General features: G+C 37.6%; 1 protein-coding gene across 8 annotated transcripts in view; it reads right to left on the bottom strand.

The window, feature by feature from the left end:
- The window catches only part of FBXW11 (F-box and WD repeat domain containing 11), a 91797-nt gene that overhangs the window by 20182 nt on the left and 45225 nt on the right, over window positions 1-26390 (bottom strand). For 5 of the 8 annotated variants that reach the window (XM_063315695.1, XM_063315712.1, XM_063315731.1 and 2 more), the window contains 4 exons: window positions 24706-24768; window positions 22934-23162; window positions 6482-6668; window positions 5246-5336 (listed from right to left, as the gene is read on the bottom strand). In XM_063315695.1, coding sequence (XP_063171765.1) covers window positions 5246-5336; window positions 6482-6668; window positions 22934-23162; window positions 24706-24768 — 570 coding nt within the window. The remainder of the gene's footprint in view (window positions 1-5245; window positions 5337-6481; window positions 6669-22933; window positions 23163-24705; window positions 24769-26390) is intronic. The other 3 variants (XM_063315702.1, XM_063315722.1, XM_063315760.1) reach the window with 1 other exon arrangement.

The following is a 26390-nucleotide window of genomic DNA, read 5'->3' as shown; positions in this document are numbered from 1 at the left end:
CTTTAACTAGGGAGTGCCATTTCAGATGAAATTATTAAGGGCACAGGAAGACAAAACGGGGGGGGGGGAGGGTGGGGGGCTTGCCTTTTACTCTTTCCCTTGCAATTGAGACACTTTTTCTTTTGGATTACAATATTATTATGGCAACTACCAGAAAAGTAAAAAAACAGCAGAGGGGAGGAAAGGATTGCTAAAGCAATCTGCAGAGAGAGGAATTACACCAGATTTACTTCCGAAAATGTTTGAGGAATTAAGCAATAAATCAGCTGGATCACTTGATACTGAATTAACAGCTTTTGAAAAAAGAATGGGTCAAAGACTTGTAAAGATGAAAGAGGAGATGAAGGAAGAAGTTAAGAAAATGGAAAGCTTTGTAAAACAAGTGTCTGGAGAGGTAAAACAAATTATGACAAAGTGGAAATTCTGGCGAGTAAGACAGAAGTTCAGAGACAGAAAAATGACAATTCAAGAGAGGACACCTACTTTTCTGAAAGACACAGATCCTTTTCAAGAATAAACATGATTTGGATTTCAAATTTGGCTACTAAGATTTCTCAAGTAGAAATACTACCAAAGAGTTTTTTTGGATCATAATCCTGCGAATATGGTTTATAAAAGGAAACCTAGTTCTTTTAGATGGAGACTAAACGAAATGTTGCTCCAGAAGGAAGCAACAGTGGAGGATTATAAAAAGAAATTAAAAGATTTTTTTTGAAAATAATTTAGATAAAGGTACTGATTTAAGAAATGGGACGCGGTGGCGCTGCGGGTTAAACTGCTGAGCTGTCGATCGGAAGGTCGGCGGTTCGAAACCGCGCAGCGGGGTGAGCTCCCGTTGCTTGTCCCAGCTCCTGCTCACCTAGCAGTTCGAAAACATGCAAATGTGAGTAGATCAATAGGTACCGCTTCGGCGGGAAGGTAACGGCGTTCCGAGTCGTCATGCTGGCCACATGACCCGGAAGTGTCTATGACAACGCCGGCTCCAAGGCTTAGAAACGGAGATGAGCACCGCCCCCTAGAGTCGGACACAACTGGACTTTACGTCAAGGGAAACCTTTACCTTTACCTACTGATTTAAGAATGATTTGGGATGCAAGTAAAGCTTTTATTAGAGGTTACTTTATACAATATAGTGAACTCAAAAAGAAGAGTCAAGAGAAAACACAAGCTATTTTGGATGAGACAAAGAGAAAAGATGAAAAATTAAATAAATTTCCAGAGAAGGTAAGTATTTCTCAACAAATTAAGGTTTTACAATGACAGTTATCTATGTTAACAGTAAGAGAAATGGAAATAAAAATGAACTATGTAAAGCAAAAAAACTTCAAGTTTGCAAATGACCAGGGAAGTGGCTGGCATATAAATGATGAAAAGAAAAAAGAAAAGAAAATACTGAAATTACAAGAGGGAGATACTGTATTAATGGATAGTGCGGCTGTACAAAAAGCACTTCATCAATACTATTCCAACTTGCCGAAGTGACATCTCTCTGGAGAAAATAGATGCATATTTAAAGAAACAAAATTTACCGAGGATTACAGAGGAACAGAGACAGATTATGAATGGATCTTAACAATAAGGGAAGTTTCTGAAACTACAAAAAAGATTAAACCAGGAAAGGTGCCTGGACCGGATGGGTTATCAGGTTCTTATTATAAATTTTTGAAGATAAACTTTTACAACCTTTACCAAACATGATGAATTTTATCTTACAGGGCGGAAGGATGCCAGAGAGTTGGAAAGAGGCCAATATAGCACTAATTCCTAAAGAGGGACAAGATCTGACTTTAATAAGAAACTATAGCCTGATATTTTTATTTATTGCTTTTAAAATAATAACAGAAAAAGAAACAAAATATTAAGATAATTATAATGCAAATATATACAATTTCAAAGGAAAAATTACACATAAAAAGTACTTAAAAAGTGAAAAAATACAACAGAAAAAAGAAAAGTACAATAGTTACAATAGTTAGCAGTTACAATTCTATATATACCTATCTAAAAATTGTTCAAGTATGCATATATTAATTTCTAATACATTTATATAGCCCTATCATTCTCTTTTTTTCCACCTACTGTATTTTGTATAAATGAGTTCTATATTTCATTATATTTCTCTATACAAAGCCTACGTCTATAGGCAATCTGCTCATAGGTGGCAAGTTTAATCAGGTCTTCAGTCCATTGAGTGAATGAGGCCATGCATGTTTATCTTTCCGCTGTTGCAATATCAGTCTTTTAGCCATAGTAAGGGCATGGAGAATCCATTTATGCTGTCCAGTTGTCAAGACACTCTCCCATTGTCTAGGCCAGGGTTTCTCAACCAGGGTTCCGTGGAACCTTAGGGTTCCCTGACAGGTTCCTAGGGGTTCCCTGGGAGATCATGATTTAAAAAATTATTTTGAATTCAGGCAACTTCACATTAAAGAGGTACGCTTCATTCTTTAGTTTAGGAACACTGCTAATGCATATATTCAGGCCTACACATGAAACAAATATAATAATTTTGTAACTTCCAGCCTATATTTGAACCTGAATGTGCAGGGGTTCCCCGAGGCCTGAAAAATATTTGAAGGGTTCCTCTAGTCAAAAGGTTGCGAAAGGCTGGTCTAGGCAATATGGGAACTTCTAAGTCTTTATTCCACTCATTTCTTAGCATCTGCATATCAGACTGATTTATTGATAGCAAATACCTATTAAAACTAATAGTAGGGTTTTTAGTTTTAAAGGATTTAACAAGTTGTTCTAGTATCTCAGGTTCTCAGAAGCTGAATATGCTGCTGGTCCAAACAATGTTGTTAACAAATGTTGTACCTGTAAATATTACCATTGGATTACATATCATCTCTCTCTTAACATGGTGTATGTTAAAATTCATTCTGTCAGTTGGTCCAAAGTCAATATCCCCACCTCCATCCAATTTTTTCATACCACCCCCATTTCCCCGATTACTAAAGTTGGGTTTCCCCATAAAGTCAATTTAGCATAGGAAAAGGGGTCGAATCTTTTTTATTAGACATTATATTCCATAACTTTCTAACTGATGTAATTGTTTCCAGAGATACTATAGTTTTAGCGTATTTAGATCCTAATGCTGTCCATCCAACCAAAGGTGCTATGTATGTATATTCCAAATTTGTCCAAATCAGAAAATTAGCACCAGTTGTTGGCTTCCAGTATTTAATACTTGACAATAGGTAAGCTTGATGATATAGCTCCAGATATGGAAAACCAAATCCTCATTCTTCAATCGGTAATTGCATTTTCTGTAAAGATATTCTCAGAATCAAAGAACCCCATAGAAATTTTCTAAACAAAGAATTTATTTTCTGAAAATATTTTCCAGATCATTCTTAATAACCAACGATATCACTTGCTGAAATCTATTTGCTAACACTGCTGTTAAAATCTTTGTATCAACATTAATCAGTGAGACTGGATGATAATTAGAACACTAAGTGTGATCTTTACCTGCTTTTGGTGTAACTGCAGTATAAACCTGATTAAATGCCACTGATAACATTTCCTTATCAAATATCTCATCATATGATTGACAAAGTTTTGGCACCAAATGATCTATAAATGTTTTATACCACTCAGTAGGGAATCCATCCAATCCTGGTGTTGCCATTTTTTAAATTATTTGTTTAATCTCTACCTCAGATAGTGGAGCAAATAAAAGTTGTTTCTGTGTGTCATCTAAATATAGTAGGTAAATTTTATTTAAAAAGGCCTCTATATCTTCATTTGATACAACTATAAGCTGATACAGTATTGAATAATGACTACAAGTTGTTTACAAAGATTCTAGCTGACAGACTGAAAATAATTTTGCAAGAATTTATTCATGAGGATCAATGTGGGTTCTTACCTAAAAGATAGTTAAAGGACAGTGTTAGAAATGTGTTGGACATTTTGGAATATTTGGAGCAACATAATGAAAAACAAGCTTCACTGATTTTCTTAGATGCAGAGAAGGCCTTTGACAATTTGAACTGGGCTTTCTTATTCAAGGTTTTGGAAGACGTGAATTTTGGAGAGAATTTTATAAAATGGGTAAGATTGATTTATACTTCACAGAAAGCACAAATGATTGTTAATGGAGATCTAACAAAGCTTTGTGAGATACAAAAAGGAACAAGGCAGGGATGCCCACTGTCTCCTCTCTTCTTTACTTTGGTTTTTGAAATACTGAATAGAGATATAAGACAGGATAAGAGGATTGTGGGAGTAAAGAAATTTATAAATTAAGGGCTTTTGCAGATGACTTGTTGTTGGTTTTGGAAAATCCTTTACAGGGAAATGAAATATAACAAATTAAATGGCATTTTAATGGGCAATTAATTTGGGCAAATTAAAAGAATTTGGTGCATTAGCAGATTTTAAGATCAACAAAGAGAAGATGAAGATGTTAACAAAAAACATGCAAAAAGTGGATCAAATAGAACTTATGAATAAAATTGGTTTTAAGATTGAAAGGAAGGTAAAATATCTGGGTATCACTATTACAAATATGGATTGTATGTTATTTCAAAATATGTTAAGACATGGAACGGAGTTTAAAAAGACATGTTAAGATGGGAGAAACTACAACTGTCATTGCTGGGGAGAATTTCTGTGATAAAAATGAATGTCTTGCCTAGAATGATGTTTCTGTTTCAGATAGTATCTATTTTGACAACTGATGCACCATTTAAACAGGATTGGGTCTACCTGATTTGAAAGTGTATTTTGCAGCTTGCTGTTTGGTTTGGATGGAAGACTGGGTGCTGCTGAAAAATAGAAGGCTCTTGGAGTTAGAAGGACACGACCTGAAATTTGAGCTGCATGGATATTTGGTATGATAAAGTCAAGGTTACTGTGGACTTTAAAAATCATTATGTTAGACGTGCCATATTGAGCATATGGAATAGATACAAACCCAGGTTGTGCCCCAAAACACCTTTGTGGCTCTCAGCACAAGAAGCATTTTATAGATGAGAAATAATAGGCAAACATAAACGGTTAACCGATCGTGAGATATTAGAATTTTGTCAAGGGTAATACAAAATAAAATCAAGAGAAGAACTGGTGGCAGAGGGATGTAACTGCTAATAGTTTTCTTATTTCCAGTTATTAGAAAGATTTAAAATAGACAAAAGAATTTATGGTTTTGAACACTGTTAAGACTGAATTTGAAATAGAATTGAGTACAATATCAAGCACATTTTTACAAAACAACATGGTATTTTCAAAAACATACCTCTATATCTTGTATTATCTTTGGATAGAGTGACCTATAAAATGAATTAGTAGGGCCATCTGTAGGCCTGTTCTTAAACAGGTACTGATCCCTATAAAACAGTAAGAAGAAAGAGAGGTTTAAATTTTGCATACAGAAATAAAAATCCTTGAAATGGCACTATGGATAAAAAGCAAGAAGGCATTCTTAAGGATGGATTATGAGCATGCATCTAGTGCATCTGAACAACATATTAAAGATCTAGAAGCCCTACATGATCAGTGTGCTTTACCCAAGAATACTTTTTTTCTGACAGTCAAGCCCCCCCCCCCTTTCAAACCAGCAAGATATGGACATTGTATAATCATCTCCAAATTCTGAAGAGCACTAACTTTAGCACACTTCAACACTCTCCCCACAGTTTTGGAGGGCTGATATAAAAAAAGTTCCATATTAGCTAAGACTATTGAACTGTATCTTCGATAAGGATGCTAGGAGCTGCTCTGTAACTCCTTGCCTGGTATAACACAAGGGAAATGCAATCTTTTTTATGTACCATTATTGATATCAGATTTAGTTTCCTTGTACTTAGCCAAATTATGTTACGCTGCTTGTAAAATTAGAAACACACTGACTGCCCACTGATTAACCTACCACCAACTGTAATATCCTTATCCTGTTTTGGGGTTTTATTCTTATTTTATATAAACTCCATCTCTAAAAAGCAACACCCAAAGAGCCAAAGTGGGAATGTGGCCAATTTTCCATATTTTTCTTTTAGTTAAATCACGCCTAGGATTTGGGATTAAAAGTTAAAAGTTCACTTTTGATTCTACTCCCAAACCTGTGAAACTATTGTAGCCCTGGAGAGAAATGCTTGTGTAGCTGGATGCAACTAGAGATGTGTTCTCATCTCCCTGAGGCTTAGACACTACCTTCCATGTCTTTATCACATAGAACAGCGTGGAAGGCTATGGCTGTTCTTTCGGTAACTAAATGCTAATAGCTTCATTGCCGCAAGGTACAAAGCCCTCCCTGCACTGGCCTCTATTAGACCACCTCAATGAAATACACGCTCAAAGCAAACAGCAGGATCAAAGCCAAGTCAAGAAGCAAAAAGACTGAGAAGAGAACTGGAGTACATAATTCTTCATGAAGGGTTGCCATTGCATTTTATTCTACATTGACCAGTACATTAGGAAAATATTTCCATTGTAAAGGAGGAAGAATGAGTATTCCTTTCACACAGATACATACCAGCACCTCCTTTCTGAGAGCCCCTTCCAGAGTGGATCAGTTCGTACCATTCTCTCAATAAGCTTCTTCCAAAGCATTCCTTCTGAAATAACCCGCTGCCATTCCTTACAAACCAACTCAGCTGCACAGAGTGATCTGGCATCAAGGTAGGAGAGGATATTTTCTGCTATGTGATCTAAGCCTTGTTCTATCAAAAAAAAAAAAAAAAAAGAGAGGGAGAGAGAAGGAGAAGAGAAAGAAGAGTTGTCAATCTTTGTGTAACAAACACTTTAAAATCTACAATACTTCTCAAACTGTGAAATTGTTGAATTTAGGATTGCAGATAAATGTCATGTAATATACACAATGCATTCCACAGAATGGTATGATTCAATATAAAGAACTGAAGATGTCCATACAAAAAATTGATCTTTTGGACCCCTGGGATCCAGAGAGCTACTTAAACATGCTTAAGGGCAAGATTTTCATTATTTTTTCTGACAGCATTCACTCACAATTTTCAGCTACTTTTTAAAATGTGATTTGTTGAATGAGTATGGTAGCCTGAAAGCAGTGTATAAAATGAAAGTTGCACTGGGCTTTGTCCAGTATGCTGAAACACTCTCCAAAACTGAACAGGGCCAAGCCCCAGAATAGGCCTAAGTTTGGAGGGGGGTGTTGAAGTGGGTGACTTAGGCTCCCTAAAGTCCCATTTTTTTGGCCTGCTGAATCTTGGGAGCTCTGGGATTACCCCAAAAAACCTGCTAATGGCTGCACTTTTTCCACCCTCTGCACTAAGCTGTAATAAATGAGTTGATGTATTATACTAAGCCAAAAGCAAAGAATATAATGGCTAACAGTAACATATGGAGCCGTACTGTACAGTCTCTGGATCTTGACCTTTATTTTTTATGTACACTGGTTACCAGGCTGGAAAAAAAGCTATTATCAAAAATGAACCCATTATTTATTACAAAAAAATATCCTTTATTTATAACTAGAATAATCTATGAGATGGACTCTTAATTTTAAGTTACAAGAAGAGGTTTTGGTACATCATGGTTTTCCTACAGAAATGGCGAAGATAACTATTTAAAAGATCTTATCTGATTACGCATTTAGAGCAAAGTTCAAGGAATCCCTGCTAGAAGGGCTTGCAATGCAAAATTAACATTAGTATGTGTGTCTGCAAATCCTTAATAGATCTTTTTTTTAGGGTAAGAAAGTAGTATTACTACCACCCGTCAAGCATTGCATTTTCAATAGCATTGGAAATACTCTGCTCTAGAATATGTAAATTTAAGCCATGGGTCCATTTAATGTAGGCTGGTTATAAAGGAGTAACTCAGGTCTCCATCTTTAAACAAGATAATCCTGTTTTCTAAAAAGGCAATAGTCAGAAGCCTACCATAGTAACTAATGCTATGAACATTTTATGCCAGCATAGCAAAACCCACCACAGAACTTGGCTTTGACATTTAAAGGTCTAAAAAACTCTGCTTTCATGTTCAGAAATGTTACAGGCCCTCATAACTGTACATCAGGCTTGCAAAAGTACAGATAATTTCCCATTGGAAAGTGGAATAAGACTCCAAGTTGTAACTTTAAGGGCTTCAGATCTGTTTCAGATATATTTTCTTTTTAAAAAAGAGAATACGGTATGCAAAACATTTGCACACAGTTTGTAAAATTTGCACACAATGGTTCCTGACATAAAGGGTAATACACTGAGCTCCTGCAATCCTGTCAATGCTATGCAAACAGCTAAAAAAGGAAATGTTAATAGTTTTGCCCATTCAATTTTACAAAAACGATTACATTTTTCCTGCAATACGGGTTTTGATCTACAACTCCTACTTTAATTATCAACTCCCATTATCCTGATCACTAGTCACAGTGGCTGAGATTGATGGAAGCTGGAGTGTTAAATATCTGGGGGATCCCAGTTTGGGAAAGGCTATAGTAGAATGCAGATGAACAAATGGATCTAGTCTGAGACAGAATTTGGTCAGTGAAGACAGACCATATATGAGAAGCCTGAACAAAGAGCTGGCCCATATAATATCAAGTTACAGTTTTTCAAAATGGTAGCCTTAGTTAGGAGGCAACTGTATGAACCTGAACAAGAGGCGAGAGTAGCACTTGATTCTATAAACCAATATGGTCTCTGTGGAGTCTACAAATAGGAACCTGGACAGTGTCCAAGGGACAGCTTAAAAAATCCATAATACAGGATGTCACAGTTTCAGTTAAGTGCAATCTGATTGTGAAGAAAGCTACTTCTAGGACTCACCTTCCTCAGAATCAGTAAAAGATTATTCCTATCTTAATATTTTCAAACTTTAAAAGATTACTCAATCATAATAATAAAGCCTTATAATTCCCAAGTTGGATACCACACTGCAGAAGATAAAATCAAAACGCAAAATTTCCCCTGCAATATCAATGAAAGAAAGAAAACAAAAGTACCAACCACAAATGCTATTTCTACCCAAATGTGCCATTGGCACTGAAATAGTATGAGTTTCCAGGGTGACTTAGATAGAAAGACATAAAAAGCAGTCTTTGGGGCAAAGGACAAAAAAAATATTAAAAACCTTAACAGCTTATGCATTTAAAAAAAAGTTTAATTTCCTTCAGATTTTACAAACATCTTTCAGTTGTAGTAAAGCAAAATTGCCATTGGGTAGGTCAAAACAATTATGTAATCCAAAAGTTAATAGATGAAATTAAGGCTTTATAATAGAAAGCAGCAGTTCATTTTCCAACTGTAGTTTTAAAAATTCAGACACTTGGTTGCTTATTTAGGTAGGAATTGCACCTTATGAGTAATCAGAGCTCAAATCAAAACCTTAAGTATTTCCATTTCTAAAGCTCAAGGTGGTGTAAAGCCTATTGATCTTGACTAGTAGTCTAAGTATACGGAACATTATCTTCTCCTATCAGAAAGAGACAGACACACCGGAATCTAAATATAGTAAGATTAAGGAGTGTTCTTTATCTCAGGTTTATTCTAGTTCTAGAATGACAGGCAAGGGACAGAATATGATCATATATGATGTTCTGGAGTTCCTATAAATTCAGAGGATGTGATAAATTGAGTAATCAAATACTTTGCTGAACAGACCTCCCCTTTGCCAGGTGTGTCCTGTGCCACCACTGGCTGAAGATAAAATGGCATAGGAAAAACACAGGGGTAGGGGGACTTTGTACATCCTAGACACTCCATCTGTTCTGAACTCTGTCCTAAATGCAGACAACATTTTTGAAAAGAACAAATTAAAAATTGGGTGGAAAAGAAGGAAAAAAACCCAGTCAATTTTATTATACTAAGTAATGCAATAAATTGTACAACTGAAACTGAAGGATTTTTATACTTGAAATAGGGAGGGGGAAATACACAGTACTATTTTAAGACATACATTTTACAATGTGCAAGCATGCATTTTATTGCAAGAGATCTATATAGGGACGATAATTAATTCTTCATTAATTAATCCCTGGGGGGCGGGGGGCTTTATTTAGTTAATTATATAGAAAAGGAAAATTTTGGAAAAAGGGAAATGAAACAAAATATTAATTCTGTAAATATTAATTTTATTTCAATAGGTTTCTATGTGGGAGGAGAAATTTTAGCCATTTATATTCCTCAGTTTAATTTTCTTTTGAACTTTTTAAATGGTACTACGTAATTTTCAACCTTACTTTAAGAAAAATGATCTTCCAGCTAAAAGCTGACATTGTCTTTGGCCTGACCTGGCTTGGCACTGCTTGTCTAGAAAAGCAACAACCTCCATCACAACTCTTGCCACCCAGGAAAATTTGCCCCCAATTTCTACATCCTCAGCAACTTTCTGGCACTGAGAAACAAGGTGAACATTTGTGCGGGGAATCTGCCAGATTAAAAGCACTGCAATGTAAGCCAATCCAATCCTAAATGGGGAATGGCACTGATCTGAGAAAAAGTAGATTTGGAAGCAGATTCCAATTTGTGACTCTGCAGAGTGACAAATGGCCCTACCCCAGAGCCAGGTTTTAAGGGCTTTCCTAAATGACAAACTTGATGCTGTGAAGGCTTCATGGAGGATACTATAACACAGGGCAGAAGTAGCAATAAGACACATCTCTGAGGACCCTCTAGATGACATGATTTTAATGATGGGATCTGGAGCCTGCTTACTCTTTTAGATCTACCAGAATGACAGACATAACCAGAGAGAGGCAATCTTGCAGATAACCAGGTCCTGAGCCACAAAGTGTTTTCTAAACAATGAACAACACCTTGACTTCTGCCCTGAAGCAGAATGGCAACCCATTTGGGGAACAGAACTATTCCCCGGGTGAACCATAACCACTTTTGCCACCAGTTTCTGGGCCAGTTGTAGCTTCAATGTAGTTTTGAAAGGCAGCCCCATGTAGAATGCATTGCAGTAATCCAATCATGAGTTGACTAAGGCATCAGTGACCTTGAGACTTTCTGATCCAGAAAAGAGCATAATTGGTGTACAAGATGGATTTGTAAAGAGGAGTGGGGAAAGCATTTTGCCCTGAGGAACCCCACAAAGAAATGTCTCAGGCTTGATCTCTCCCCATTATTAACACCAACTGGAACTGACTTCAGAGAAAGAACCACTGCAATATAGAACACCGCCCCACCAAAAAAAAAAACGATCCAGAAGGAAACCATGATCAGTGGTATTGAAGGCTACTGAGATATCAAACAGGACCAGGAAAGTTATACCACCCTTATCCTAGTCCTGCCAGAGGTTGTCCATAAGTATGATCTATGCCATCTCCATCCGGTATGCAGGTCTGCAAATCAACTGAATGATTCAGATAATCTGCTTTCTCCAGAGTCCCCTGAAGCTGCAGCCCTGCTATCTTTTCTATAACCTTCCCCACAAGGGAAGGTTGGAGACCAGTAAAAAAATTAGTGGCTGGGTTCAGTGACAGCTTTTTGTGTGTGGGGGGGGCACACCACCACCTCCTTCAAAGCAGTAGGGCCACCCTGTCATTCAAGGATGAATTCATCACTGCTTGGACCTGGACGTCAATTCCTAGGCAGCTTTAGCCAACTAGGAAGGGTATGGATATACAGGTAGTCCTCGCTTAACGACCCTAATTAGGACAGGAATTTCCATATCTAAGTGATGTGGTCGTTAGGTGAAACATCACGTGACTGCACCACTTAGTGATGGCAGTTTCGGTAGCCCCAGTTGTAGTTGTGAGGCAAGGACCACACCTGCCCTGCCATGCTCACATCCACTTCAACTCCCTCCGCCCGCCTATCTCCCCCCTCTCTACCCTTTTGGCCGCCCTGCCCTCCACTGCCCCTGGATGGCCTTCGCCGTCTTCTTCCTCCCACTGCTGATGAGGAGGGCCTCTCGGGAAGGCCTTGCACAGCGTCAGAAATGGGAGAAAGAAGATGGCGAAGGTCAGCTGGGGGCAGGGCAGCCAAAAGGGCAGAGTTGAGGGGCAGATGGGTGGGTGGGAGGAGTTGAAGCACACCCTGCAGTTGTAAATGCAAGTGGGCTGCCCAGTGCCCAAATTTTGATCACGTGACCACAGGGGCACTAAAACAGCCATAACTTCAAAGACTGGTCATAAATACCATTCATTCAGTGCCATCATAACTTCAAATGGTCACTGAATGGTCATTAAGCAAGGACTACCTGTATACAGGCAGCTGTACTGACAGCTTCCCAAACCCAGTCGAATTCAAAACGTATAGGCTCAAACTCCCATCACAAAACAGGGTAAGGCTCCCACTCCAGAATATATCACTCCTATCGCATTCAGCAACCAAACGTCAACTCCACATTCCTGGAAAATTCTGTAATTCAAGCCTATTCATTTTATCATACTTTTTTCCTAAATCAACAATATGCTTTCTCACATTTATAGATTTTGGTATGATTCCTAAAGAGCAAACATTTGATTTCTTTTCCATGTCTGAGTCAACCTATGCTTAAACCATGTATTTGAATCAAACACACCTGCGTCTAAACAGATGCTCACCAAACAGTCACCATTCTTAGTCATCATTCACCATTCATTCACTCTTAAGGGTCCAAAGGCCCAATCACTTACCTTCATTTATTAAATTCATTATTTTATACTATATGTTCAAACTTTCTTACCAAATCCACAAGGAAGGGCTAGCAATCAATTAAAACATGTGACTTGATACAAAATAACTAAAAAATAAACAGCACATAATTCAAGTCAATCTATATCTTTCTGATTATATAGGAAAATGCTGGGTGGAGCAGATCTGTGACTTCACTCTGATACACAGGAAAAAAATATGCTTGGTAACCCCCTTTTCTCTGTAACCAGGAGACTAAACCCAAACTTGACACTTAAAAATCCAGGAACAGCCTCTACTCTACCAACATCTGCTCTATCATGTAACATGACAGCCTGCCTGAAGTTTGAAACAAATGCCTTCACCACTACTTGCTAACCACAAACTAACTTGACAAGAACAGTCTATGCAGACTAAACATTCTACTACCATTTAAAAAAAAGTTCATATCATAATTATCACTTTTTCCATTAAAAAGAAGCCAGAGACCACAAATATTTTCCATTTTATGTGTATGCAGACAGGTGCACATTTCAGAAAGGATGGTAGCAAGAGGGAGCTAGCCGAACATTCTAAGTTTATACAAAACGATCTTTTTTCAGAATGTTTTGTTTTTATGTTACATTAGCCAATAATAAGATTAATTCAGAACAGCTGACAGAATAAATGGTCTCAAGGCCATTTATATGTCCTTCAAGATTATGCAAACACAATTTCCCCCCTCCCCCTTCTTTACTTGTAAGATTTTAAAACTGCAATGGAACACAAACTTTTTGGTAACAAATTAGTACTCACTACTTGGGCTAGTAACATAATGCTACTCTTAAGATTACAAAATTAACCAAGTAGGTCACAAAAGATGGAGACAGCTCTTCATGCATAATGCACCTTTGTATTACATTGCAAATGGTTCCCCAAACAATGGCAGATCTTTAATTGCTCTAGGATACAGAAAGCAAAGCGTCTGTAGAAAGGCTACTGGGGTACCTGTTATTTGTTCAGAATATTTTCTATCTCCTCCTGAAAAACCACCAAGGTGGTAAACAGGAATCCAAAAATGAAATGAGAACAAGAAAATACATCAAGGCCTGAACTTCTATTAATAACAGCACTGTCAGGGAAGTCTCCCACATGTAAAAAGTGACTTCAGCAACTTGTCTGGGTAGCTTTCTTGGCAGCAATACGCAAGCGGTTTGCCATGGCCTTCTTCCACAACCTGGTCTTCTCCGGAGGATTTCCATCCTAACCAAATACTAAGGAGGCCTGAACCTGCTTAGCTTCTGGGTCCAGCAAAGATAGCCCTACGCTGCCACCTGTTTTAGTCAAAAGCACCATTCAGAACAAAACAAGCTACTTCCTGACACTTCTAAAAACAGGTATGTTCCACAGTTTGGGAGTAATGCCAAGGAGATCATTTCCCATGTGCCAAGTAAGGAATTTTATATTTTCTCCAAAGGGAAAAAGGCAGAAAAACATGCGAATTATTAATAGAAAATATTTCTGTTCAATGTATAGAAATACAATTATGAATTCCAAATACTTTAATAGGAAATTAAGCATTTAAGTAAGTAAAACTTAAATGATACCAACACAGGCAAAGTGTACCAAGAACAATCAATGGTTGATTTGTGGTTTTTTTTTAAATTGTTGACTTAAATTTTCCATTACATCTCCAGTGAGGAGATGTAAGAGAACAAATACATTTATGTCAACCTTGGCAGAATTTCCCAGACACTTGACTTGGCATAGCTTGACTAGGCACCGGACTTGTACTTGACTTAAGGCTCAGAAACACAGCATGGATAATAAAGATTCTGTGTGACAATCTAGGAGAAGACACTAAAACAGTTAATTTTCCTTTGTCAACATGAAGGCCCAATTCTAACTTTATACTGTAGCTTAATTTCAATATTTCTTTCTCCCATCCTTCCCATCATTTAACCAACTTTCTGCCCTGTATTTCCTTAAGGCTAAGTTAGGAGACCGCTGGCTGTTGATACAACTAACTTCTCTTCCTTGAGAAACGATGGCTTTCATCTTAGTTCCCACATCCTCCTCTCCATTCTCTACCCTTCCCCTCCTATGGTCCTAAGATATAGGAACCATCCCTCTTTCTTCCTGATTCAGAACAGTAAAGGGGGATGTGGGTATGTGGCAGCAGTGAGGAATGACTGGCAGTTCCCATCCCTCCTTTCAGTTTCATTGGCCAGATGCTGGGCTTTGTTTCTCTTTTTAAACTGGAGCTGGTGAGACACTCAAAATTTCTGAATGCTATGTTCTTCTTTTTTAGGTAGCATAGCCTCTTTCAGGTTGAGAAGTAATGGAGAAACAAGTTCCTGCACTCTCTTCTCAGTCATCAACTCCTCCCTCTCTCTCTCTTTTACCAAATACTGTACCCCTCTTCCTGAGTGTCAGAAACTGGCAATTGCCAAAGCTCTATTGTGCAACCTGTCAGATGGCTTGAGTTTGCAAGAATACTACAAATGGAAATGGTGAAGGAGTTGAGATGTGTGCTGCCTCTTAAGGCCATTCAATGTCTGAGGAGCCCTTGCAATTGTCTTTTTATAAAGTTAGATATTTCTTTCTTAAATGACCAGAATGTGCCCTACTTCAAATTATTTCATCCTGTTCACTGATACTGGAGAGGGTGATAAGAGGCAGGAAAGTGTTCTTGAAGGAGGAGAGAATGGTGGGAAACCAGATGTATTTTTAGTGTGGTCAAAAGCAATAAAACCGATTTGTGCTGTCAAGGGGAATAGTCCAATAAACTTGGTATGCAGCATCTTAGATGGCTGTATAGGGGGGATATACTAGTAGAAAGCCAGAAGTGATCTCCGACAGCAATGGCAGTGGGGCATTCTGATGATGAGCATTTGCTAGAGCTATTCCCTAAGGAGATGTTGAATTGCCTGAAGCTCCTGAGCGGTTTAGGAAAAAACTCTTGACTGAGCAAGTAAGTTCTCTTGATGTAGTGAGGAAATCACAGTAAGGAATGAAGGCCATTTTAGAGAAAAGTACTGCTAAAATAGTGTTGAAATCTTGACAATGTCAGGCCAGTTAACAGCCCCAGAAAACCATATTCTACAGTTTCTGCCAAGTGAGAAGGATCTGCAGCAGACCTGTAGGCTTGCCAATCAGAGGCTTGGCATGGTGACCAATATGGCACAAAGAGATGCAATTCTTGACATCTACTCTGATCCAAGGCCAGCAAAAGTCATGGGGAGGATTGTAAAAACACAGTTCCCAAGGCACAATTAGAGGCATCAACATGTACAATAAATGGGTGGCAGGAACTGGATGGTGGATGGACTGAAATGGAATGTTAGTTTGGATTGAAAGCTCACTTAAAGAGGATATTCTTCTTGATAAACTGAGCCAATAGTATGGCCAAAATCATAAAGTTAGGAATTAGTTTATGGTAAATGTTGGCAAATCCCAAGAAATGCTATGCATCTTTCATAGTGCCAAGGCAGTTGGTCCCAAGACAACACGGACTGTATTTTAACCAGGTATGTCCAAAATCCTTCAGAGGAAATGAAAGATCTAATAAATCTAATTCAGGTAATAGAGGTAAGTGAAAAGCATATTTCTCTAGCTTAGTGTAGAGATTGTTGTCATGAAGGCATTAAAGAACCACTCAAACTTGATTATGGAGAGCATGATCCTCTGAGAAGATCAGCAAATCATCTAAATATGCTGTCAAAAACTTGCCCAGAAAATCATGGCATGATTCATACACCTTTCAAAGACTGACAGACAGATTGTTTACCAATGTTAAGGGCTTTACTGCATATTCAAACTTCCACACCATTTTTGTATAAACCATACTGTAAGCTCCTCTGAAGTCCATCATAGTAAAGACTCATACTTTCTATAATTGTTCTAAGAGTTCAGGAATGTGGGAAATGGGGTAGTAATCTCCATGGATTACCTGAAGGAGCCATCCGACTTGTCAGATTTTTTTTTTTAAAAGGGGAGTGCACTAGCAGGGAAAGCAGAAGAGCAGATAAAGTCTTTCTGTAAAGTCTTCTCAGTACATTCCTTTAGGAAAAATAACTCTGTACCTGTCAACAAATATGGGTACTTCATGGGAATTTGGGCTCCAGGAATAAGGCTGACAGCCATCAGGGTCCCAATAAATATGTGGCATGTGAGTGGTAGACAGTCCATTCCAGGACCACTAGAAAATAGAAGTTAGGTTGTAGGAGCTCCTGATGTTAGCCAACAGTGAAATGCAGAAATTCTGTGTACCTTGTGATAGGAACTGAGCATGTCAATCAATAGTCTCAACTGTAATAGGAGGGTTGATAGATTAGTTTGAAAGTATGCTCATGTGTCTTGCCAGAATTGATTAAGTACGAGAGCTGGTTATCACATTGGTAAAAAGTCTAGCAGCCACTTCACACAACCAGCAGGTGCCGTCTGCCTCTCCTCCATTAAAGAAGACAAACCTTATCCCCTTTATACAGAAACTGTACAAGGAAAGTAAGCAGAACCTTCCTTCTTTAATCTGAATGTGTTTGTTTCACTTTTGAAAGTAGAGTTCTTGCTGGAATTCTTCTGCTGTTCCTTTTACTTCATTCTTAACGAATCTTGCTGTTCAGAACTCAGAGAAACATGTTCTTGGGAATAATTGCTTCCAGGCAAGGCTTTCCAGAAGTTGACATTTCAGCCTGTAGTTGTACTCTGCTGCTAGTCTGAGTATGCAGTGCAACCAGAATGACTAGATGTCAAGTTTCCAAGTTTGGGCTCCACTTGGCTTCTAGTTGCCCCAGGCTCAGAGCCCTTAGGGGCTGAGATTGCATCAATTCCCAACAATCCAGATCTAAAGCGTTTAGGGAATCTGCTGGTGAAATGCATATTCCTTGGAATTACAGCACTTTACTGATGCTTCAGATAAAGGGAGTTAGCAGGGCACCCTTGTGCATAACGGCCAGACTCTCCTTAGTACAAACACTGGCCTCATTCGCAAAGCTGAAACTTTTCTTGAGCAGTAAGGGCAACTCTGCTTGCTTCCAGTTGTACAGAAGGGGTGGGGGAGAGGAAAAGAAAAGAAAAGAAACGGTGTTCCTTTTCCTTCCCATCTTGCAGTTTTATGAATATTTTAAAATGTATTTAGGAAAGGAAATCGAATTTATTTTTGAAAAATGCAGATACGTTATGGCTATAAAGAAAACTAAATGTATTCCATGCAAGCAGTTTGGTCTAGTGATTAAGGCTCCAGGCTAGAAACCAGGAGTCTGTGAGTTCTAGTCCCGCCTGAGGCATGAAAGCCGGCTGGGTGACCTTGGGCCAGTCACTCTCTCTCAGCCCAACTCACCTCACAGGGTTGCTGTTGTGGGGAAAAGAGGAGGAGGAAGGAGTAATAGGTATGTTCGCCACCTTGAGTTATTTATAAAGATGATAAAGATGGGATAAAAATTAAATAAATAAATAAATATGCATGTTCCAAAGTGGAACCATTTTAAATAAAGTAGTACTGTATCGTGTTTCAAGTTTGAAACCCATTTTTCAAATTCGGAACAGTTCCTCTGCATTCGAAACAAACTGTTTCAATAATTTTGAATGTCTTCCAAATTTGACACTGAGCCATTCTGAACTTGAAATACTTCCAAAGTGACCAATCCCTTAGAAAACATTCTGAATGCAGGACATGCATTTTGAGTGTAAGGCAAACATCAAATGGGGTGTTTTCAATATTGAATTTGAAATATTTTGCACATCCCTACCAGAGATCTAATAATACAGAGAGGAAAAAAGAGAAGGCCAAAGAAAAGAAAAGTAAGAAGTTAAAAGACGGATAGCAGGGATGAATCTGGGGAACATCAAGCAGCAGCAGGTCAGGAAAAATGTTTAATAAAAAATTATAGACTGCAAAGGAAATGGATCATTAAGAAAGTACTGAAAATAAAAGAAATGGCTTTTGTTCCAAGTGATGGAAAGAGCACCAGGGTGGGGGAAAGAAAATTTAAAAAGAGTCAAATATTGCAACAGTGAATTAGAAAGCTTATAGGAAGGAAAAAAAAACAATAAAAAGGAAAACAAGACAGAAGGTCGCATAGAACAGAGAGACCTGGAAGTCAGAATCAAAGGCTGATGACAACCATAATGAAAAGCCAGCACACTATCACAGAGAATGAGCCACTAGCACAGTCAATTCGTCCAATTATCATTCTTATACATTTGACTAAATATTGTAGAAAGGCAATAAAAACAAGGTTCTCTAATTTGTCTTTCTTTTTGAAGCACCACTGAAGGCACTTAAGAGTGGCAACATATTAAGAATGATAAATTGATATTTCAGTGGACATAGGAAAGCCATTTACTTAAAATCATTTCTACAAATGTAATCAAGGGATGTCTAACTGCCTGACTGATTGATTACGTGCCATCAAGTCAGTGTTGAACCACACAGATGTTCTCCATGACAATCTGTCCCTAACCTGTCCTTCAGAACTTTCAGTGGTGCTTTATGGTTGATGGTTGATCCTAAAAAGCAGAAGCTATCTATCACTTCAACATCTTCACTGACAATTCTGGTTGTTGTACCTGCTGTCATTAGTTTGGTGTTCTTTATATTTTAGTCCCAGTTTTTACTGTGCTTCTTGATTCTATTGCTAGAGCTTACAGATCCTTTGCATTTTCAGCTATCAGAGTAGTGTCATCAGCATAGCACAGATTATTGATGTTTCCTCCTCCAGTTTTAAAACCATGCTCATCTTCTTCCAATCTAGCTTCCCTTAATATATATTCAGCATATAGGTTGAATAAATAAGGGAAATGTATACATGAGATTATGTCTCACTCCCCTGCAACCTGGAACCAGTCTGTTTCACAATATTTTCTTCATAATGTGGTTTCCTGACTTGTATATAGGTTTCATGTGAGGACGATTACATGGTCTGGGATTCCCATTTTTCTAAGCACATTCCACAGCTTGACGTGGTCGACACAATCAAAGGCCTAATCTATTATCAAACTTCCTATGCAGTACCAATTATAAGGCTTCCCTTTTACTTTTCAATAAAACCTACTGTTTGACTTTTTAAATATGTAATTCTGACCTCCACATTTCTAGAGTTATAACTAGCTTGCATGTTGAACCAAGGACATATATTTTGCATCTTATTCCTTGCCATATTTCTTTATTCTCAGTAGTTTAATGACTGCTCGGGCTTCCAGTGGGGGACATGGCCGACTAAACAGCTGTGTCCGTGAGATCCACAGACAGAACTGACAATGTGGCAGTTTTTTTGGGTGCGGGCAGGCTCTTTCCTGAAGCCCGGAGTGTTTTCATGGACAAAGAAAATGCTCAGAATCATCCCATCTGCCCTCCAGAACGGCGACTTGCAGCCAGAGAATTACAAACAGCCTCTGCGTTAATCTGGTAAGAGCCGCTGGGAGGCCAGGACATCACCATTTCCAAGCTGCGCTGTAGCCTTAAAGAGACACTAAGTCGAGCCACCCCATTTCTAAATCACCCTTTTTTTTTTTTAAAGTTATGTACCCTAGGAGGACTTTTTACAGCAAGGAAAAGACTTGGTTCTTATCGTTATTTCTGGGATTAATTTTTATAATTTTTTTTTAAAGTTTTGGCTTGTTTCCCTTTCAACTACTAAGGAGGATTGAGAATAAAATAATCACCTCCCTGCTATTATTTTTGTGTTGAATTCGAAGAATTTAATATTTTCCTATATGTTAAATCTGCTGTTCTGAATCTTCAGCTTTCTGTGGCTACTTTCCCTGGGAGCTGCTTGTTAGCATACTTCCTCTTGTGTCAACAACTTTTGGAGATTTTCCATTAACTCATTAACTCCCATTCTTGCTAGTCAAGTATCTAGGGGGTGCCATAATTTACCGCCTGAAACATGGAGGATTTTAAGGAGACTTTCTCAGAATGCCGTTGTGAAATTAAACAGTCCATTAAACAGATCTTTTCTGACTCTTGTCAGGCTATTTTGCAAGATATTTGGGACACTGTAGAAAATACCAGCTTTAAAATGTGTCATCTGGCTGGGGAAGGTGTGGAAGAAGTTGAGGAACTCAACGACAATTATAGAAATGTCTTTACTGATAGTGAGATCGAAGTTTTTGCTGATGACGACCAGATTGTGGAACTGAAGGAATTACATGGACAGATCAAATTGCAAATTATAAACGGAATTGTTTTTCTGATGGAAAGTTATGGGGAAAAAGAGGTTCTTTTCTATGGGAGGTTTTTTGCTGAGAAGTCTGATTTTTTAAGGGAGGCAGTTAGGCTTTTTGATCTGTGAAAAATGCCTTGGGTTTATTGTGGAGATATGTAAACGCTTTGGTCTATTTTGAAGTGGGGTAAGGATTTGAGAATGTTTATCTGGATTGCTTTTAAGGCTTGTTTGACTTCATATTTTTTTCAATGATTTGGATTAAGATTAATAAGGTATAAACAATAAATCCTGATTTTAGGTTTAATAAGATTAAGATTGTTATAATCGTAGTATTATTAATTTTATAGAGACAATTTATATCTGGATTGCTTTTAAAGTTTGATTTTTAAGATTTATAAGATATAACAACTCTGGTTTTAGTTCTAATAAGGTTACGATTGTTATAACATTATTAATTATATAAAAGTAGACAATTTAAATGTTTTTATAATTTTATTTTTATTAAAGTGGACAGAAATATATAGAACAGTGGTAGGAAGGAAATTATTAAATCCTTTTGTGGGGGAGTTGATCCAAATCAACTCCCCCCCCCAATATTTCTTTTTCTTTTAATATAAGGGGAAGGAACAATTGTATTTAGTGATTTTTATAATGTGCTAATGGAATGATTTATAGAAATAATGTGATTTTGGTTTAATCTAGAGTAAGGGATTGATTATGGAAATTGCTATATATTCTTGTTGAACGTCAGAAGTCACCTCTTTATGTAATCTTCAAAAAAAAATTGTCGTGTTTTACACTCTTCTAGGTTTTTTTGTAGTTTTTTTTCTTTTTTGTAGTTTTTATCTTTGTTTCAAACTTAATAAAATTCTAATTAAAAAAATAGTTTAATGACTGCTCAAAAACCTGATGTTTATAGGCCTATTACCCCAATTCCCCTTGTTCCCATCACCTACAAGGCTTTCTACGGCACTTCAAGAGCAGCATGCATATGTTCAGATAGTTGAATGGAATTCCAGGGATTCAATATAAAGCATCTTTTAAACCAGGGATTTTCAATCTCAGTCATGCTGATAAATGAATTTGTGTAGTCCTCCCCTTTTCACAATAATGGTAAAGATTTCATTGGGGTTACACCTGGGCAAAAATAAATAACCTTATTTTTAAAAATAACATTTATCAACTGAGCTCTTCCAAAGCTTGTTAAATTGCAAGTCCCAGGAGCCAGTCTGGCCAAGGATAACAGATACTGGAGATTGTAGCTCAGGACCACCAGAAGGGCTTCAGGCTGTCCCCTGCAGACAGATCAACTTTCAAACAGAAGCTTCAGTTTTCAAGGAATGTGTATTTATTCTTCCCCACTACCACTTTCTCTATTTACATTTCCAAAAGTATTGGTGGCAAAAGTGGAGCAAGCACAAAACGCCTCCCTACTCCCACAGCCCTTTGACATGAACCCAAGCCACGGTTGTGGCAGCTCACTCTTTCTGTCTTAGCCACAATGGTGGCTCTAAAGAGGCCCTTCCCATCTCTTGCTTTGCAGGAATAATCTATCCACATTCCATCCCCTCCAATGGAAAGCCTTCTTGCATCTTCTTGTAGAATAGGAAGCATGGAAACATAAATGAGTTTAAAACTAATTAAATTCTGACCACATTGGAGGATTTACAATGAACTTATTTCCAATTAACCTATTTAGAATCTGGGTATTAGGGTATTTTGAACAGTTAAATCCCACCCTTAACAAATGTTTCTCCTTCAAAAGTGCAGAAAAGAATACTAATGACACCAGATGTAAAATTACGGGGGGGGGGGGGGGGAGAGAGAGAGAGAGAGAGAGAGAGAGAGAGAGAGAGAGAGAGAGAAAACCTGAGTAGAACAGCTGAAAGAGCAGAGAGACTGCCTTTCTTCCAAACAAGATTCTAATCGCAGCTAGGAAAAGCACAGGTGAGTACAACACAGTACAAGACTCTACAAGCCAAACCCTTCCTGAAGGTTCAAGATTAGGAAAAGCTTTAATGTAGTAATTTGCAACAACCCCATCTAAAACACACCATTCAAAATCTATGTTTAAATGGAACAATACTGGCATCCAGTGGCCGTCATAATTATTCAGACTGAAGAGTAACAAAGTACATAAAATAACAATTCTTTTAGTGACGAATAAAAATTGTTAAGCTTCTAATCAAATATAACCATTTTTATTTTAATTTGTTTACTACATGCAATGGAACTTACCTGGTAAAGCAGTGATAAAATCCCTTTGCAGCATGGGCTTTAAGTAAGAATTAATATGTCCATGCTGATAGTGACACATTCGTGAAATGAGGTGTTCCACAAATTCAACCTGATCTGATTCAGACCACTGGTCAAAATACTTAATACACAAGTCTTTTTCCTTTTCGTAGTTTCCTTCAGATGGTCGTTTTCTTGAGACTATTACAGATGAAGTTCCATTGCTTATCTGCTTTTTTAAAAACACAAGTAAAAAAATTAGGTTTCACCGTTAACTTTTAGAATGTTACAGATATTCTATTACAGATTCTAGTGGCAATTGCTTGGATATCCACATTTTGCATGTGATACATTTAGTCTAAAGAGTTTGATTCGCTTCCAAGAAACGCCCACTGGTGTACTTTTTTCCAATCCTGGATGAGAAATTTCTTATCACCTGGAACATTCTTTCTATACTTTGTTTCCATCTGGTTGTCATTATGAAAATTAGCGTTTGCAATACTGTCACTAGATTGATTGTGCCCCCTTCCCCAAATACAGAACAAGCTACTGTTCTTCATATAACAATTTAATAACATTCCTGATGGTAATTAAATGCCCTATCTATTCATCACTGTCACTGTGGCTAGGTAAGTTTGTCATTAACATTCACCATATATTAAAGTACAAAATTCGAACACATTATGTGAAGTTTGGGTACATTATGCAAAGGTTTGGACACATTATGCGAAGACCCAGCTCTCTGGAAAAGGCTCTAATTCTGGGAAAGGTGGAAAGAAAGAGAAGGAGAGGACGACCAGCAGCAAGGTGGATGGACTCAGTTACAGTGGTGATGACTGCACCATTGGGAGCCGTGAAAGAACAGGTTAGGAATAGATTGTCATGGAGAAAATCTATCTACGTGGTTGCTAAGAGTTGAAAACAACTCGATGGCAAATCAATGTACAAAAAATCTGCCACAGTATTTTGCAATTTTATACAAGCAAACTGTTGTTAAGAACTGCAAGTTATTACAAAATGGCTTTGAAAAAAGCAGACCTGAACAGGTTAAGTCAATACCAAATCAACATTTGGTATTGACTTAACCTGTTCAGGTCTGCTTTTTTCAAAGCCATTTTGTAATAACTTGCAGTTCTTAAAAACAGTTTGCTTGTATAAAGCATGTAAGTATAAAGTCAAGCATTGATTAAGCATCCTTGCTTGGCATTGTGTAGACAATTCCAATCTCTACAGTATGAGTACAAAATAAAAAAAATATTCAAGTGACAGAAGAATGTGTTTATCTCCACAGCTATTAACGTTAGTGTTGGAAAAGTAATATGGTAGCAGCGTTCATAATCTTATATGCACCTCTATTTTTGCACTCACAGCACCACCTAGTGTCTATAGAGAGCTATTAGATCAGCTGCAAAAGAAAAGAGATCAAAGAAAGTAATGGGAATTCAGAGTATGTTAGCAGAGAATCTCGAATGTAAGGAAGGTGGGCATAAAAAAGAGTATCACGGATAAACGTATCAGATAGTACACCAGACTGATGAACAACTATAAAGAACTTTGGATGAGCTTCTTGGGGCCTCAGAGATCAACTAAATATTTTTAGTAATTCTATCTTGTTTAGCATTTTTAGGGAAAAAAACCCTTAAAGCTGCTCCCTATTCAACAGTATATTAAATAAAAACAGCATTAAAGAAAACAGTTAAACAGCAACTGTGTAATTTACTAAAGATAAACTTAAATATTGATAAAGAAAATAAGTGTATTTGAATCAAGCCTACCTGCCACAATGTGTTTTTCTTTGGAGACTCATCTTCATTCTGATCCTCCATTACTGATGTGTTCTAGGAAAAAAGAAGAAATACAAGTACATTTTCTTCTGTGAACATTTCAATATTTCTTATCAGTTTCAAAATACACCCCCACACTATACAATCCTACTTGATACACGTAGCAGCTGAATTGCTAGCCACTGCTTAACTTCATCACAAATACATGTATTTATCAAGAGGAAAAAAAGAAAGGAATTCTTTCTAATAGCTGAAATCCAGCATTTCAGTAGAGTCCATCTTAGACTGAATTTCTCATTCAAGTGAGAAAATGAGAGCCTAAAACAAAGTCGTTAACATGTAATAAAAACAACTAAACCATACTTTTTGCCTGTAGCACTATAGTATTTATCCAACCTTACCAGACATAAGATCTGAACTTCAAGTCAAACCGTTTAAAATACATCTGTAACAATAATTAGTATATGAAGCTATTCACCAAAGCAAGGAAGAAATATCGTATTTGGGAGAACAAGAGAACAGTGAGACACTGAAAAAGCAATCGCAGAAAGTCACCCAGACATACACTTACGTGAAGAGGTAAGTACACCCATGTGGAGTTTTTTTTTCTTTTTTCTTTAACATATGTGGACATAGCAATATTTTATCTTCATTCAAACAATATATAAAGGTGATACAACTGAACAAAAAAACTATGAAGAATTAACTGTGCAATCATTTATTCAACAAAAAATTAACAGATATACCATTTCGTTCTGTGGAAAAAGTTAACTACATCCTCGGCTCCAATACCTGGTATTGCTTCCTTTGGCAGAAACAACCTCAAGTAGGCATCTCTTATACTTTGACTGGGAGGAATTTTTTTCCCACTCCACCATGCAGAATTTTTTCAGCTGTGCAATCCAGAACCCTCAATTTCCTTTCCTTTCCTTTCTTCAGCATTCCTTGGTGGATTTACTGGAATGTTTAGTGTCATTGTCAAGTTGCAAGGTCCACTTCTGGTTGAGTTTCAATCTTCTGACAGATGGCCTCACATATTCTCAGGCACCCTCTGGTACAATGAAGAATTCAAAGTAGGTTCTAGGATGTTAAGCTGCCCAGGCCGTGATGTAGCAAAGCAGCACCAAACCATAACATTTCCACCACCATGTTTTTCAGTTGGTATCAGGTTCTTCTGGTGAAATGCTGTCTTTGGTTTTCACCAAACACGTCTTCTGGTACTGTGATCAAATAACTCTTTGTCTTGTCTGCCCAGAGTACATTGTTCAAGAAGCCCTGGTCTTTGCCTAGGTGTTCATGAGCAAATTTTACACTTGCCCTGATGTTCTTTCTGGACAGTAAAGGTTCCCTTCTCGCACATCTCCCACGTGGATCTAATTTGTGCAGCTTCTTTATAATAGTAGACTCATGCACTTTGACATCAATAATGGTGAGAGGTACCTATAGGTCCCATGATGAAATTCTGGGGTTCTTATTAGAGACTTCTTTCAGCATCTTGAGAGAACAAGATGTTCTGCTCATGGACTGAACTTGCTGAGGCAGCCTGGCCTGGGCAAGTTGGCAGTCGGTTGAAATCTTTTTCACTTGTAGATGATCTTCCAGACAGTGGAATGATTGATGCCCAATTGTTCGGCCATCTTTTAAAATCCTTTCCCAGGGTTGTAGCCATCTATAAT

Source organism: Candoia aspera, chromosome 1, assembly GCF_035149785.1.
Source record: "Candoia aspera isolate rCanAsp1 chromosome 1, rCanAsp1.hap2, whole genome shotgun sequence".
NCBI classification, from domain to species: Eukaryota; Metazoa; Chordata; class Lepidosauria; order Squamata; family Boidae; genus Candoia; species Candoia aspera.
Note: the sequence above shows the minus strand (reverse complement) of the source record. Positions and strands in the feature narration are given on the sequence as shown.